The sequence below is a fragment of the Drosophila teissieri genome, chromosome 3R (assembly GCF_016746235.2).
Source record: "Drosophila teissieri strain GT53w chromosome 3R, Prin_Dtei_1.1, whole genome shotgun sequence".
Lineage (NCBI taxonomy): Eukaryota > Metazoa > Arthropoda > Insecta > Diptera > Drosophilidae > Drosophila > Drosophila teissieri.
In genome coordinates this window covers 27,442,003-27,454,778 of record NC_053032.1, presented here as the reverse complement: position 1 = coordinate 27,454,778, position 12,776 = coordinate 27,442,003, and the positions used below count along the sequence as shown (strand labels likewise).

Here is a 12,776-nt window from a genome sequence, read left to right as displayed (position 1 = left end):
AAAATCTGACTGCAGCGATCATAATTTTATATCTACATAATATTTTATTATATATGAAATTTATATTAAAAACAGTAGAGTAATCGGTTAGGTTTACAAAGTTTTATTTAAGACCATTGCAAAAATTACATATTTCTCTAATGCAGCAAATAAAAGCCACTCTAAAAACACAATGTAAAGTATATTTTAGTCAGCTCGTTTGATCCACTGTATTGCAGTCGCCTTCTGACATTTCTAGAGACATACATTTGTGTTTTAAATAGTGCTTATAAATTGATGTAAAAAGTATAATGAATTAGTTCCTCGTAGAAAAACTTTTCTTAAGCCAGGTGTTCGTTTGACGTCCGCCATTGAGTCTCTCAAAAGTCATCTATCTTGCTTTAAATAACGAATATTCCGGAACATTCCAGATTGAATCACATACATCTATCTATTTTCAATAGTAATACAAAATAAGGAGGCGGAGTATTCTTGCATGCTATCAACTGGGTTCTTACGGTTACGGACATACAAATCTACACGTTTATACTTATGCTTTAGGGTTTTATATGGCTATCGCTACAGGTCTTCGTCCATGTGCTCCTGCTCAGACTTGTTAAGATTCACGCTGCACGTGTTATTGTTCTCGAAGAACTCCAGATCGTCGTCGTAGTCGTCCAGCTCCTGGACCACCGGTGCCCCAGACATGGGTGTTACAATTTGGGGCGACACAATCTTCGTTCCAGGCATCGGCAGCTGAAGGGGCGATGGTTGCCAAGGCACCAAGGCGGTGCAGGGACGTGGTATGGATTTTATCAGCCACTCCGGTGGTATTACAGGTGGTGCAGAACCGGGACCCGTTCCCGGCTTGAGGCCATCACAAATCACGATGCGATTGGCATTGCGCAGCTTTTGCTCCAGTTCCATGGCCGCCATTTGATAGGCGGGATTGGGATGGTGGGTCTTCCCGGTGCTGGTGGACGGTATATCATCCGTGGCCAAGCCGCCCGTAACGCTGGCCACGCTGTTGTTGTTGCTGACAACGGCCGAGGCGGATACATTGATCTTCGGATCCAGCGATAGACCGCTGAAATGCTGGGTGATCCTCTCCTCGGTTATATGCATTTTGGGTGGTCTGCAATGCATTCTATGGTTAGTATGTGAACGGGGTGTTGTATGTAGGATATAGCTTACAGCACTGTCGGTGCCGGCTGCTCTGATTTTCGCTTGTGCTGCCATTTTACCAGGTCATTCTCCACCGGATTGCCGAAGGAGCTGCAGCTCCCGAATCCGAACTCCATGATTCCGCCCGGAGGAGGCGCATTGAAGGGGAAGGACTTCCGCTTGCTCTGGGGCTTCATCGCCAGTCTGTGGGCATGAGAAATGCGGCTGCGTGGGCAATAGTTATGCAAAGGAATGGTGTTCAAAATTGCAATGGTGATTCGATTTGCGACTTCTTGTTTTCCTTTTCACTGCAGTGTGCCCAAATAGCGTTGGCAGAAATATGGCGAGCAAGTGGCACCACACTTGCACAGCTTGACCGACCACACTCAACAATTAAACTTTGGGTTTATACAAAGTCGTAAATTAAATAATTTTAATTGTCCATATGCAACAGTATATTCCTTTTATTCTAGGTCTTTGAGAAACCCGCGATTTTGCTACCCTAGAAATATTTATTGCTAAAGCCCATTTCGAATTTTCGAACTCAAAAGGTACTAAATATTACCCGTTGTAAGAGGGATATAAAGCCTGCGACGCGCTTCATTTAAATATTCAAATGCGACAAGTGTAAAAGCAAGTTCTATTTTAGAATTCTTTTAAACGAAAAGTGTAAACATATTTAACAACATTAAAAGTGTATCAGTGGAATAAACGCTTATAGGACATTTAATAATATACAATACATTAAAGATTTTAAGTTATCAAAAGAACATTTAAAACTCCATTTCAAAATGCGATTCACAAGGTGAGTTTTTAATTATGTTATTCGTTACAACTCTATTAACCATCGAATATATTATATAAATTATGCTAAGAGCTTCTCCCACATATATTATTATTTTGAAAACTTAAATTACAATGGAAGTTAAAGGACAATGTTTGCCGAAACATTTGTTTTTGAAAATTTTGACAGTACTTCAAGAATAATTTCAACATATATTCGCAATATTTACAATCCTTGCAACACAAATATTTAGCAGGCAACATGTCAAAAACAAAAGCAAAGTGAAATGGCCAGGGAAAAATTCCACGCTTAAATTAAAATAGGTTGTTATAGCATGGTAATGATTCAACACTCCCATTGGGCAGTCCACTCGCACTTTCCTCGGGTTATCTCTTTTGGAAAATAACATGTTTTTCAACCCAAAACGGGAGCAATCTTCGTCCGCGAACAACATTGTTAATGACGCCTGCATTGTTTTTCCTTCACTGGCTAAAAACAAAAATCGCCAGTTACCAGGCGTTTGTGCATCAATTCCATAACTTATGGAATAGGTAATGGGCGATCAGGGGGCTGAACTCAAAGGCTTATCAGTGGGAGACGTTGGTGGCGGCCCCCTGTGGAGCAAATGGACGTCATCGGCCGACGGAATCTCATGTCATCTTTCAATCTCCAAGTGCAGTAATCGGAAATCAGATTTCGTCATCCGCCGCGTCGAAGAATAACAATCTATTGAAAAACACCTCGTGTTGGAAATTTTACAACAGCAACTGATTATGAAAACCACAAAAGAAATTCTCCACGTGTTTGCGATTTTTATAAATAAATATTTGTGCACACAAAGCGCACTTTTCTAAAATGTGTTCAGAAAGAGGCATATTTTGTACTTTTTTAACCGTTTTCGCCTTTGTTAGAAGACATGTACCCGATTCCCGTCTTGGCGATATTACTAGTTCAATACTTTTATCGGTAAGTGTTAAAAGCTTCTCTCGCAAGCAAAAACTTCTAAGTCGCGCTCTCTCGCACACGCATTTCAGTGCGCTGGAGCGAAAAGCTTTTATCCAAAATATACAACACGTGCGGGGCCCATTAAAAGATCGGTTTTTGTTTTACACAGTCCATCGGTATCCGACAATCAGTGCAGTTCGAGTTTTCCAGAAGGAAAATACTTTCAATTCACCAAGCCCACAAAGCAAGTCACAAAAAGGTATGCTGCTGGCCCAAATCGGCTAATATTAAGCCCAAAAAAATTTGGAAATTGTCATTAAATAGAATTGACCTTCGAGAAAATTTAAACAGGCGTTCCAAAGACACGTTTGCTTTTTCCCTTTGTCCGCATAAAAGTGCATTTAGGACTAAGTTTACAGCCGGCTATTTTTAACTATAGAGTCTAGACCGAGACTAGTGATTGGAAAGTCAAGACCCCGATTTGTTTATGTTTTTCCTGCTAATTGATTATCAAAATAAACAAAACTCATAGTCAACTGATAAGGTAAAAAAGCACTAACACGCTAACATTCACACACACACACACACCTTGGCATGGCAACAAGAGGAAGAGAAGAACGCGAAGTGAGCAGATTGATTAACTCATAAAAAAAGTGCAACGGGATCAAAAATACATATATACTCAAATTGAAGCCTGGCAACAGGTCAGCTGTTTGTGGCTGATTGTATGTGTGTGTGCTGGTCCAGTGGGAGTGGAAACTGACTGAATCGCTAATTACATATGTATGTGTGTATATAGTTCAGTGACGCATGCTTAGTCTTTTATCATTTCGCACAAGTGCCTTTAAATAGAAAAACATTCCGGTGTTTGTCTAACGATGCTACGACGTTCTATAGGATCCATTGCGGTCCTGGCTTCCCGGAATTATGCCGGAAAGTCAGTATCCAGGTGTGTATGTTAATAAGAAAGTAAATCGGGTTCAAAATAAAGCGTGATATCAAATGAAGAAAAACAAAAGCGTGTGATAGAGATGTGTGCGAGACGTAAGTGCATAACAGGAGAAGCTTATGAAAAGCTTTATACAATGTATTCTTTATATTCTAAAGAAACTTTCAATAATCTCAATCGGTACTTGTGTTAAAGGCGTTAAATTATATATAGTATAAGTATTATTTTATATTATAACATATATATATATTCAATTATTAAATAAATTTATAATATTTAAGCACAATGGAAGCGAACTATCGCTGATGCTCCCATCTTTAGATTTGTAGAACACATGATTGGTGCGTTGCCATCCAACTCAATTACCTTCCGGTGGCAACTCTGCCATGTTTTTATTTTAGTGTGTGTGCGGTGTGTTGAAATTACATATTCAAATAAATTAATCGGAACCTTAGTTTCCGTGAAAAGCTGACCCAAAAGCTTGGCGCAGATAGCTTAAACCTGTTATCAGGGCAGCGAGCGTTTTGCTCGCGACTCGTGAGCGTTATTACTTGTGTTCGCCCAGTGCTTCGCTCATTTTCGTTCCAGCAGTGGCGTACTAAAGTTCCCCGATTCGCTGCGGCGACATTCCATGCATTTGCATATATGTATTAGTTAGCTAAAATACATATAAACAGTGTGTGATTTCGTTGTGTAAACAACACCCGCGAATCCAGAATTCCGTACATGTTTATAGTATTGCCGATCAAAAAAATCACACTCGAGTGGTGCGCCTGAAAAACCCGTGAGTCATCGCGACGTGGCTGCGGCAGATAATTTCCCATCCGCCGAACATCGGGGAAGTACCTAAAACGAATGGTCAGCCATCGGTGGAGCTCGTTTCGATCATTAGCGTTCCGATCGGCGAAGGCAGCGGTTCACTTTTGAGTTGTTAAGACGCAATTAATTGGAAATATCGGATATAGATAGATACGGACTACGAACATGAATCAGTACTACGACCTGGACAAGGGTAAAAATGTGCTGTTTATGAACGATGCATCCAGCACCAGTGGCTATAGCAGCGGCAACTCACCCAACTCCACCACCCAATCCTTGTCGCCAGCCCACTCCCCGGAAACCATGGCCCTGCAAACGGATTTCGCCAATCTCAATTTGCCCGGCGGCAATTCACCACACCAACCGCCAATGGCGAACTCACCATACCAGCATCAGCTGTTGAACAACGACGGAATTTGCCAATTGGATGCTACCAATTTAATAAACTCCGCTGGCGTAGGTGTCGGCGTTGCTAATGTCACCAGTTTCGGCAACATGTATATGGATCACCAGTACTTTGTGTCAGCTCCGACCAGTGTGCCACCGGCCCAGCACTTTGGATACCATCAAAATGGCCTGGCATCTGATGGCGATATCAAACACGTGCCGCAGCTGCGAATCGTGGAGCAACCGGTGGAGAAGTTCCGTTTTCGCTACAAGAGCGAGATGCATGGAACACATGGATCGCTTAATGGCGCCAACTCGAAGCGGACGCCGAAAACCTTCCCGGAGGTCACACTGTCCAACTACGATGGACCTGCCGTCATCCGGTGCAGTTTGTTCCAAACAAACTTGGACAGCCCACATTCCCATCAGCTGGTCGTGCGCAAGGACGAACGGGATGTGTGCGATCCGCATGATTTGCACGTGTCCAAGGAGCGCGGCTATGTAGCCCAGTTTATCAACATGGGCATCATACACACCGCCAAGAAGTACATATTCGAGGAGCTGTGCAAGAAGAAGCAGGATCGCCTGGTCTTTCAGATGAATCGCCGCGAGTTGTCCACTAAACAAATCCAGGAACTGCATCAGGAGACAGAGCGTGAGGCCAAGGACATGAACTTGAACCAGGTGGGTAAACCAGCGTGCAAACAATGTTGAGTTGCTTGCTTCAATGAGGTGAATACGTTTACATTTGTTATTCACACGTTTAATTGCTCACTTGAGGCTGCTTAATTCATTTAATTATAGCTTCCATTTGACACCTATTAGTCTCGTTGGCTAACAGGCTGTAAACTGTAAACTATAAACTATATTCGATTTGCTTACATGTGCTTTTCGCAAGCTATTATCATACAGTTCTTAAATCGAAAGAATTTCCTTAGTAATATAACTGAGCAATATAACAACGAAGCAATTAACTTACTGACAAGCAAACAACCAACCAGTGAAGGTAATTCAGTGACTAATTCTTACGCGCCCATTTTAGGTGCGGCTCTGCTTCGAGGCATTCAAAATAGAGGACAACGGCGCATGGGTTCCACTTGCACCGCCTGTGTACAGCAATGCGATTAATAACCGCAAGTCAGCACAAACTGGAGAGCTGCGCATCGTCCGTCTGAGCAAGCCCACTGGCGGAGTGATGGGCAACGATGAGCTTATACTGCTGGTGGAAAAGGTCAGCAAGAAGAACATCAAGGTGCGGTTCTTCGAGGAGGATGAGGACGGAGAAACCGTGTGGGAGGCATACGCAAAGTTCCGCGAATCGGATGTACACCACCAATATGCCATTGTGTGCCAGACGCCAGCGTACAAAGACAAGGATGTGGATCGTGAGGTAAACGTGTATATTGAGCTCATTCGTCCCTCCGACGATGAGCGCTCATTCCCGGCGCTGCCCTTCCGCTACAAGCCACGGAACGTGATCGTGTCCAGGAAACGCCGTCGTACCTGCTCCTCTGCAAACAGTAGCAGTTCGGGAACTGCCAGCTCCAATAACTCGCTGGATCTGCCCAAAACGCTGGGCTTGGCGCAGCCACCGAATGGCTTGCCAAACCTTTCGCAGCATGGTCAGACTATAAGTCAGGAGTTCGGACGCGACATGCATCTGAATGATTTACTCGATTCCGAAAATTTCCGCAAACTTATCGAGCAAAACTCTACTGATCTCGAGAAGATGTGCGACTTAGGCATGGGAGAGTTGGTGAAGGATGGCCATGGACGGGCGGAAGTGGCATCGAGTCGAAATCTCACCAGTAAATACTTGAACACCATATTCAAAATCTTCGATCAGGACCGCCGAACGCCGATGGAAAGCTCACACCGCCAAGTGGAGGAGCTGTTCACGGATCATGCCTTGAATAACGAAAATAATGACACGCTCTTGCACGAGGTGATTAGCCACAAAAAGGACAATCTGAAGCTGGCCATCAAGACGATACAGGTGATGAACTACTTCAACCTAAAGGAGCTGGTCAACAGCGCATTGAATGCGGATGGTGATAGTGCCCTGCATGTGGCGTGCCAACAAGACCGAGCGCACTACATTCGCCCTTTGCTGGGTATGGGCTGCAGTCCAAATCAGCAAAATCATGCGGGAAATACCCCACTGCATTTGGCAGTCAAGGAGGAGCACTTGAACTGCGTGGAAAGCTTCCTTAATGGAGTGCCAACCGTACAATTGGACCTCTCTCTGAAGAACGACGATGGTCTGACGCCTTTGCACATGGCCATACGGCAGAACAAGTACGATGTGGCCAAGAAACTGATCAGCCATGATCGGAGCTCGATTAGCGTGGCCAACACAATGGATGGTAATAATGCTCTGCACATGGCCGTTCTGGAACAGAGTGTGGAGTTGTTGGTGCTCATTCTGGATGCCCAAAATCAGAACCTTACCGACATCCTGCTGGCACGTAATGCAGCGGGTTATACACCCTTAGAATTGGCCAGGCACAAGGCCAATGAGCGGGTGGTAAAGCTGCTGGAGAATGTGTATCCGGAGAAGGGGGAACTGGCCATGACCTGGATTCCACGTAAGGTCAAAGAGGAGATCGATACATCGTCGGACGAAAGCAGCGATGCTGGTCAGCTGGAGATCAAGTCCGAGGAAATGGACATCAAAACGGAGGATGAGGAGTCGGTGGAGCTGGACCTAAGCAGTGGTCGTCGAAGAATGGAGGTGGATTCGAGTAGAGACACCGAATTAGAGGCCGATCCTCTAAACAAATTGCGGTTGCTCCTCTCAAACGAAGTAATTTACGACCAGCTCTGTTCGCTGCTGAATAAGCCCTTGGGACACGGTTCCGATCCCCAAGAGCCCAAATGGAAGCACCTAGCCCGCCAGTCCCATCTGCAGCAGTTCACCTTTATATGGCTGGGTGCGGACGGCCTGTTGGATCACGTTAAAGAAAAAGGCGCAAGTGTGGAGTTTGCAACCTTTGTTCGAGCCCTGCAGGCAGTCGATCCGCAGGCTTACGCCCTTCTGGATCGAGAATTACGTTAGGTTTTAGGTTACCCCATCCTCTCTCAGAGATGATACCATTTGATTGTGTATTGAATGTTGATCAATAAAGTACCTTAGATTTACAACTACTTATCTCTATAAACACGCCTCTTATAGAATGAAAATACATGGGTGTAATTAGGATTCTACCTGAACATAAATATTAGCATTTATTTATTTACCCTTAATATTCCCGGGAATCTCTAGTCTAATTATAAGCAATGGTAACATGTTTCCTCGAACAATTACAATCGTCGCCCTGCATGAGATCACGAGCAGAACTGTATCGACCGATAGCTCAGAACGCAGCCATAAAAAGTACATTCTGAGAACGGGGAATCACCTAGAACACTTTCCACCGCCGCTCGCACACTTCTCTTGGTAAACAAGTGGGTGAATCACACGATACACTTATGCGTCCAAGTGTGCGATCTGGGGGAATTACTGCAGTGCAACCGCAGTGACAGGCGGGGATTTACCAGCGAGCCTTATCAGTGGGCGACATTCCCCGTTTATGACCTTGCTTACTATTGCGAATTCAGGAAGATAACTTAGACTAACTGATGCTTTAAGGAATCCTGCATTATAATAATAATCTCAACCAATTAAATAATATGCTCCCATTCCAGCAACATGGCTCAAATCATCGATGGCAAGGCTATAGCCCAGGAGGTGCGCACCCAGCTAGCACAAGAGCTGAAGGGAATGGAGGCTGCTGGGTATCCAAAGCCCCATCTCACGGCCGTCATTGTGGGCGAGGATCCGGCCAGCGAGAAGTACGTGGCTAACAAGATGGTCGCTTGCCGAGAAGTTGGCATCTCCAGTGAGACGAAGAGGTTGCCCGCTTCCACCACGCAGGAGGAGCTGCTGCAACAGATTGACGATCTGAACAAGAATCCGCTGGTCACGGGGATACTGGTGCAGCTGCCGCTTCCCGAGCACATCAACGAGCGCACCATCTGCAATGCCGTCCATGTGGACAAGGATGTGGATGGCTTCAATGAGGTCAACATCGGACGTACGGCCCTGGACATGGATGCCAATATTCCGGCCACGCCGCTGGGAGTCAAGCGACTGTTGGAGCACATGAAAATCGAGACCTTTGGACGTAATGCCGTGGTGGTGGGGCGATCCAAAAATGTCGGCCTCCCGATGGCCATCGTGCTGCACGCGGATGGCAAGTATGCCACCAAGGCAATGGATGCCACGGTGACCATCTGCCACAGGTACACACCGCCCAAGGAACTGGCCCGCCATTGCCGGCAGGCGGATATCATTGTGGTCGCTGTGGGCAAGCCGGGTCTGATCACCAAGGATATGGTGAAGCCCGGAGCCTGTGTCATCGACGTGGGCATCAACCGTATCAAGGACGAGAGCACCGGCAAGTTTAAGCTGGTCGGAGACGTGGACTTTGAAGGTGAGCTGCTGATCCGGATGAGATTGAATCATTTCGTAATCCTCTTGTCTCTTATCATTTGACAGAAGTTCGCCAGGTCGCCGGCCACATCACACCGGTTCCCGGCGGAGTTGGCCCCATGACGGTGGCCATGCTGATGCACAACACCCTGAAGGCGGCAAGGAGGCAGTTCGACGACCGCAAGTCCTCCTGAAGATACGGCGGGAAGTGCCACAGAGTACTCTGTGCTATAGTATTTTTATTTAATCGCTAACCTATATAAGAGAGTAAAGTTACTGACCACCAGCTAACATGACGATTGTACACTACATATGAACCTATTTCGCAATATAAACAGAGATAATGAAATCTAACTACTATGGCGTTGAATCGTTTGATTTGCGACTTCAACGGCGGGCGGTATGAACACGCTCTTATCGTGTTGAATATGAATATGAACTTTGCAAAAGGTTAAGTTAAGTAAATCAAGGATTGACAGCCAAATAAATGCCAATTATGTTACCTTCTGGTTGCATAACCGAAACAAAATGGCTTGTAACTGTTTATTATCACTAAAAATACAAATTACTTGGTTTCGGATCCGTATCCGTGTGTTTTATAGTTTACATTGTACAAGTCGAACGAAAAACTCTTTATCTTAACCTCTAATTGCCTATTTGGGCCTATTTTGCACCATCGCAGGCCTGCGACTTCTAATGCGGCTGCCAAAAGCGAGAGAGTCCTGGACAGGGTATAATCGGGAACTTGGACTGGCCAAATGACCCGGATTCGGCTTGATCTTCCCTACGGAAGTTGGGCGCACACTGTTGCATACTTGCGTCGATTTTTGCAAAGTAACAGGCTGTATATAATAGAGTAACTACTTCGGAGTGGGATTGGAAACTGTGCAGGTGTCGTTATTCAGCAGTACGTTTAAGTATGCGGTGAGGGTTAGAACCGCAGATCGGGCTTGTACTTGGCCATATATCTAAAAAAGATTACATTTTAAATGTTTTGCCACTTTAGTTGAATGTAAAAATGTATGCACTTACTTGTCCAAAGTTTCCCAAAATTTGCTGAGCACAGCCCGATCCAGATGCCGCTTGTTTTGCGAGAGTCGCAGCAGCGTTACAGACCAGCGCTCCACGTTCGAGTCCAATTTCAACTCGCTAAAGCACAAATGAAAAGCGCAAACTGCGGTGGGGAGAAAAGGGAAACATAGTGAATCAAATTCGAGAGCTTGGAGAGATTTTACTGACTCTTTGAGAATATCTCGACGGGATTGCCGTCCCAAGGCCAGCCCTTGAACTGCCACTGGGGTCCCATAACGAAGACGGCCACCACCCGTTGCCAGTCCTGTTGCGAGAGCTTGATGGGATTGTCTATCACCCGGTAAGACACAGTCTGATTGTTGCGTTTTCGCTATTTGGTGGGAATGTAAGAGAACGTAAATTAGCATTGGTGTATTTCACTCTGTTCTTTAATGGCTTAATAGGAAACTGAATACATCTTCGGGAACAAATGCCATAACACCTTTTGGTATATAAACCATTTGGAAGAGAATTCGTCACATTAAATCGCACCTGTAACAGCACTTCGCTGTCGCGCTGGCAGCCTTGCAGCTTTTTCTCCGCGGTGGACATGAAGCGCAGCTCCTGCAGAATATCCTTCACGTTGAGCATGGTGATGAGGCTTGTGTTGGCAGACGGTATGATGATAATGGGCGTGCGAGAGGGTCGCTTCGATGGGCCATTGGCGGGCAGTTGTCGGGCTTGGGCCGCAGGCAGCAATTCCTTGGGCCGAACGGCGGCTGCTCCCGGTATTCCGCCCGGTGCTCCCGGTAGGTTGTTAGCCTGCGCCTTACGCTGAGCCAGTGAGCCCTCCGTCACGGATTTCAGCGACATTCCGTGGTATGTTCCGAGCGTGTCGATCTTAAAGCCCTCGGTCTCTTCCTTTTGCCGATTGAAGCGCTCCTGATCGTAACGATTGTATTGCGATAGCTGCGGCTGTGGCTTGGCTATTCGCGCCGGCTCCGGCATCTTGATGGGATTAGGCACCTGTGGACGATTGCGTCCCTCCTCGCGCGCCTTGATGCCCTGCAGCATGGCGAAGATGTTCTTAGCAAAGATCTTGCCCGTGCTTTGCAGAATCGATGTTCGCGTGCGCCACTGTCGCTCTCTGCTGATAATGTCCTTCGTGGAGTCCACATCATAGTCCAGGATGGCACGCAAATCAGTGCCCATGGTCTCGTCATTGTCCGTCCTTTTGATGGTCGTTCGCTTGTTAGCCAAACGCTTTGCCTTAATGGCCGCAATCTTCTCCACGGACATCGTCTCGGACAGCGACTTGATGTTGTCCATGTTGACAGCGGTCTCCTTCTGGTTGACATCCCATCGGGCGGCCAGTTGCTCGCGCACCTTCTGCACTTGGGTCTCCTCAAAGCGCGCCTTCTTGGCAGCCACCTCAACGCTGGAAGGTTCACCTTCCGCAGCTCGTTTCACCTGGGTGGGGATCTCCAGCGGGGCACTTTTGTCGATGCTGGCACAGGTTGGCGTCTCTCCATTCAGATAGGCCAGGAGCTCTTTACGATCCGGCCGATTCACAGCGGGTATGTCCTCGGCGGCGCACTGTCGCACGTACACCGAGTGCTGCAGCATCACATTCTTGAGCAGGTACAGCAGGCACTCCAGCGTGTAGTACTCACGTGGAGCGCCCTTCTTGCCGGAGCTAAGCGAAGGGAGACAAGTGTCAGAGAAAGTGGGTATGGCTGGCAGACCCGAAGATCATCCTGATGCCACTTACCCATATTTGAGATAGTTGGTCTTCACGCTCTTCGGCCAGGAGAACTCGCCGAAGATAATCTGGCTGTCGCGCTCGACAATCTCCTTTTTGTTTATGTTGTACTGCCGCAGCAGACTGAGCGGATCGGCCATCTTCCTGCCGGTTTTCTCTGTGTCCTTGGGCGGCGGGAGTGGTTGGTTGGTGGGGCTCTGGTCGGCCCGCGGCTGCTACGCACTTTGTAATCCGCGAAAGATATATAAACAAGTTCGATTCTCGCTTTTTATGGCATATTTTTCGCGTAGTTTTTTGCCAGAGGTTGCGTGGAGTGTGACCGCAGGCGAGGTGAACCAAAAATACCAACGAATTGCTTGTCGTGTGGTATATATCGGCGTAGTTCCGCTTTATGAAAACATCGCAAAAAATCACGGCTTTTCGTATCCTGTGATTTCTTACCAATAAGTTTTCTGGTTGATACGTCATCACTTTAGATAAATTCTTAAGCTAATGGTCTTAT

At 46.4% G+C, this 12,776-nt stretch overlaps 4 protein-coding genes across 6 annotated transcripts; 2 read left to right on the top strand and 2 right to left on the bottom strand.

Annotated features, from left to right (window-relative positions):
• Positions 1-127: 127 nt before the first annotated feature.
• On the bottom strand, positions 128-1,489 carry LOC122620998. The gene is made up of 2 exons (XM_043798709.1): positions 1,174-1,489; positions 128-1,114 (listed from the first exon to the last, which is right to left on the bottom strand). The coding sequence occupies exons 1-2, from the start codon at positions 1,338-1,340 to the stop codon at positions 559-561; spliced, it is 723 nt and encodes a 240-aa protein (XP_043654644.1). The 5' UTR covers positions 1,341-1,489; the 3' UTR covers positions 128-558.
• Positions 1,490-1,777: 288 nt separating this feature from the next.
• LOC122622476 (bifunctional methylenetetrahydrofolate dehydrogenase/cyclohydrolase, mitochondrial) lies at positions 1,778-10,025 on the top strand. Of its 3 annotated transcripts, none has more exons than XM_043800926.1 (3): positions 1,778-1,948; positions 8,715-9,502; positions 9,568-10,025. In XM_043800926.1, the coding sequence occupies exons 1-3, from the start codon at positions 1,935-1,937 to the stop codon at positions 9,693-9,695; spliced, it is 930 nt and encodes a 309-aa protein (XP_043656861.1). In that variant the 5' UTR covers positions 1,778-1,934; the 3' UTR covers positions 9,696-10,025. The 3 variants fall into 3 exon arrangements, with proteins under 3 accessions (XP_043656861.1, XP_043656862.1, XP_043656860.1); XM_043800927.1 differs by lacking the exon at positions 1,778-1,948 and adding an exon at positions 2,982-3,131; XM_043800925.1 differs by lacking the exon at positions 1,778-1,948 and adding an exon at positions 3,681-3,821.
• On the top strand, positions 4,297-8,188 carry LOC122622474 (nuclear factor NF-kappa-B p110 subunit). The gene is made up of 2 exons (XM_043800923.1): positions 4,297-5,711; positions 6,070-8,188. Exons 1-2 carry the CDS (start codon positions 4,806-4,808, stop codon positions 8,083-8,085), a joined length of 2,922 nt encoding a protein of 973 aa, XP_043656858.1. The 5' UTR covers positions 4,297-4,805; the 3' UTR covers positions 8,086-8,188.
• On the bottom strand, positions 9,967-12,612 carry LOC122622475 (parafibromin). The gene is made up of 5 exons (XM_043800924.1): positions 12,284-12,612; positions 11,065-12,208; positions 10,741-10,903; positions 10,534-10,675; positions 9,967-10,469 (listed from the first exon to the last, which is right to left on the bottom strand). Exons 1-5 carry the CDS (start codon positions 12,412-12,414, stop codon positions 10,433-10,435), a joined length of 1,617 nt encoding a protein of 538 aa, XP_043656859.1. The 5' UTR covers positions 12,415-12,612; the 3' UTR covers positions 9,967-10,432.
• Between the last annotated feature and the right edge of the window lie 164 nt (positions 12,613-12,776).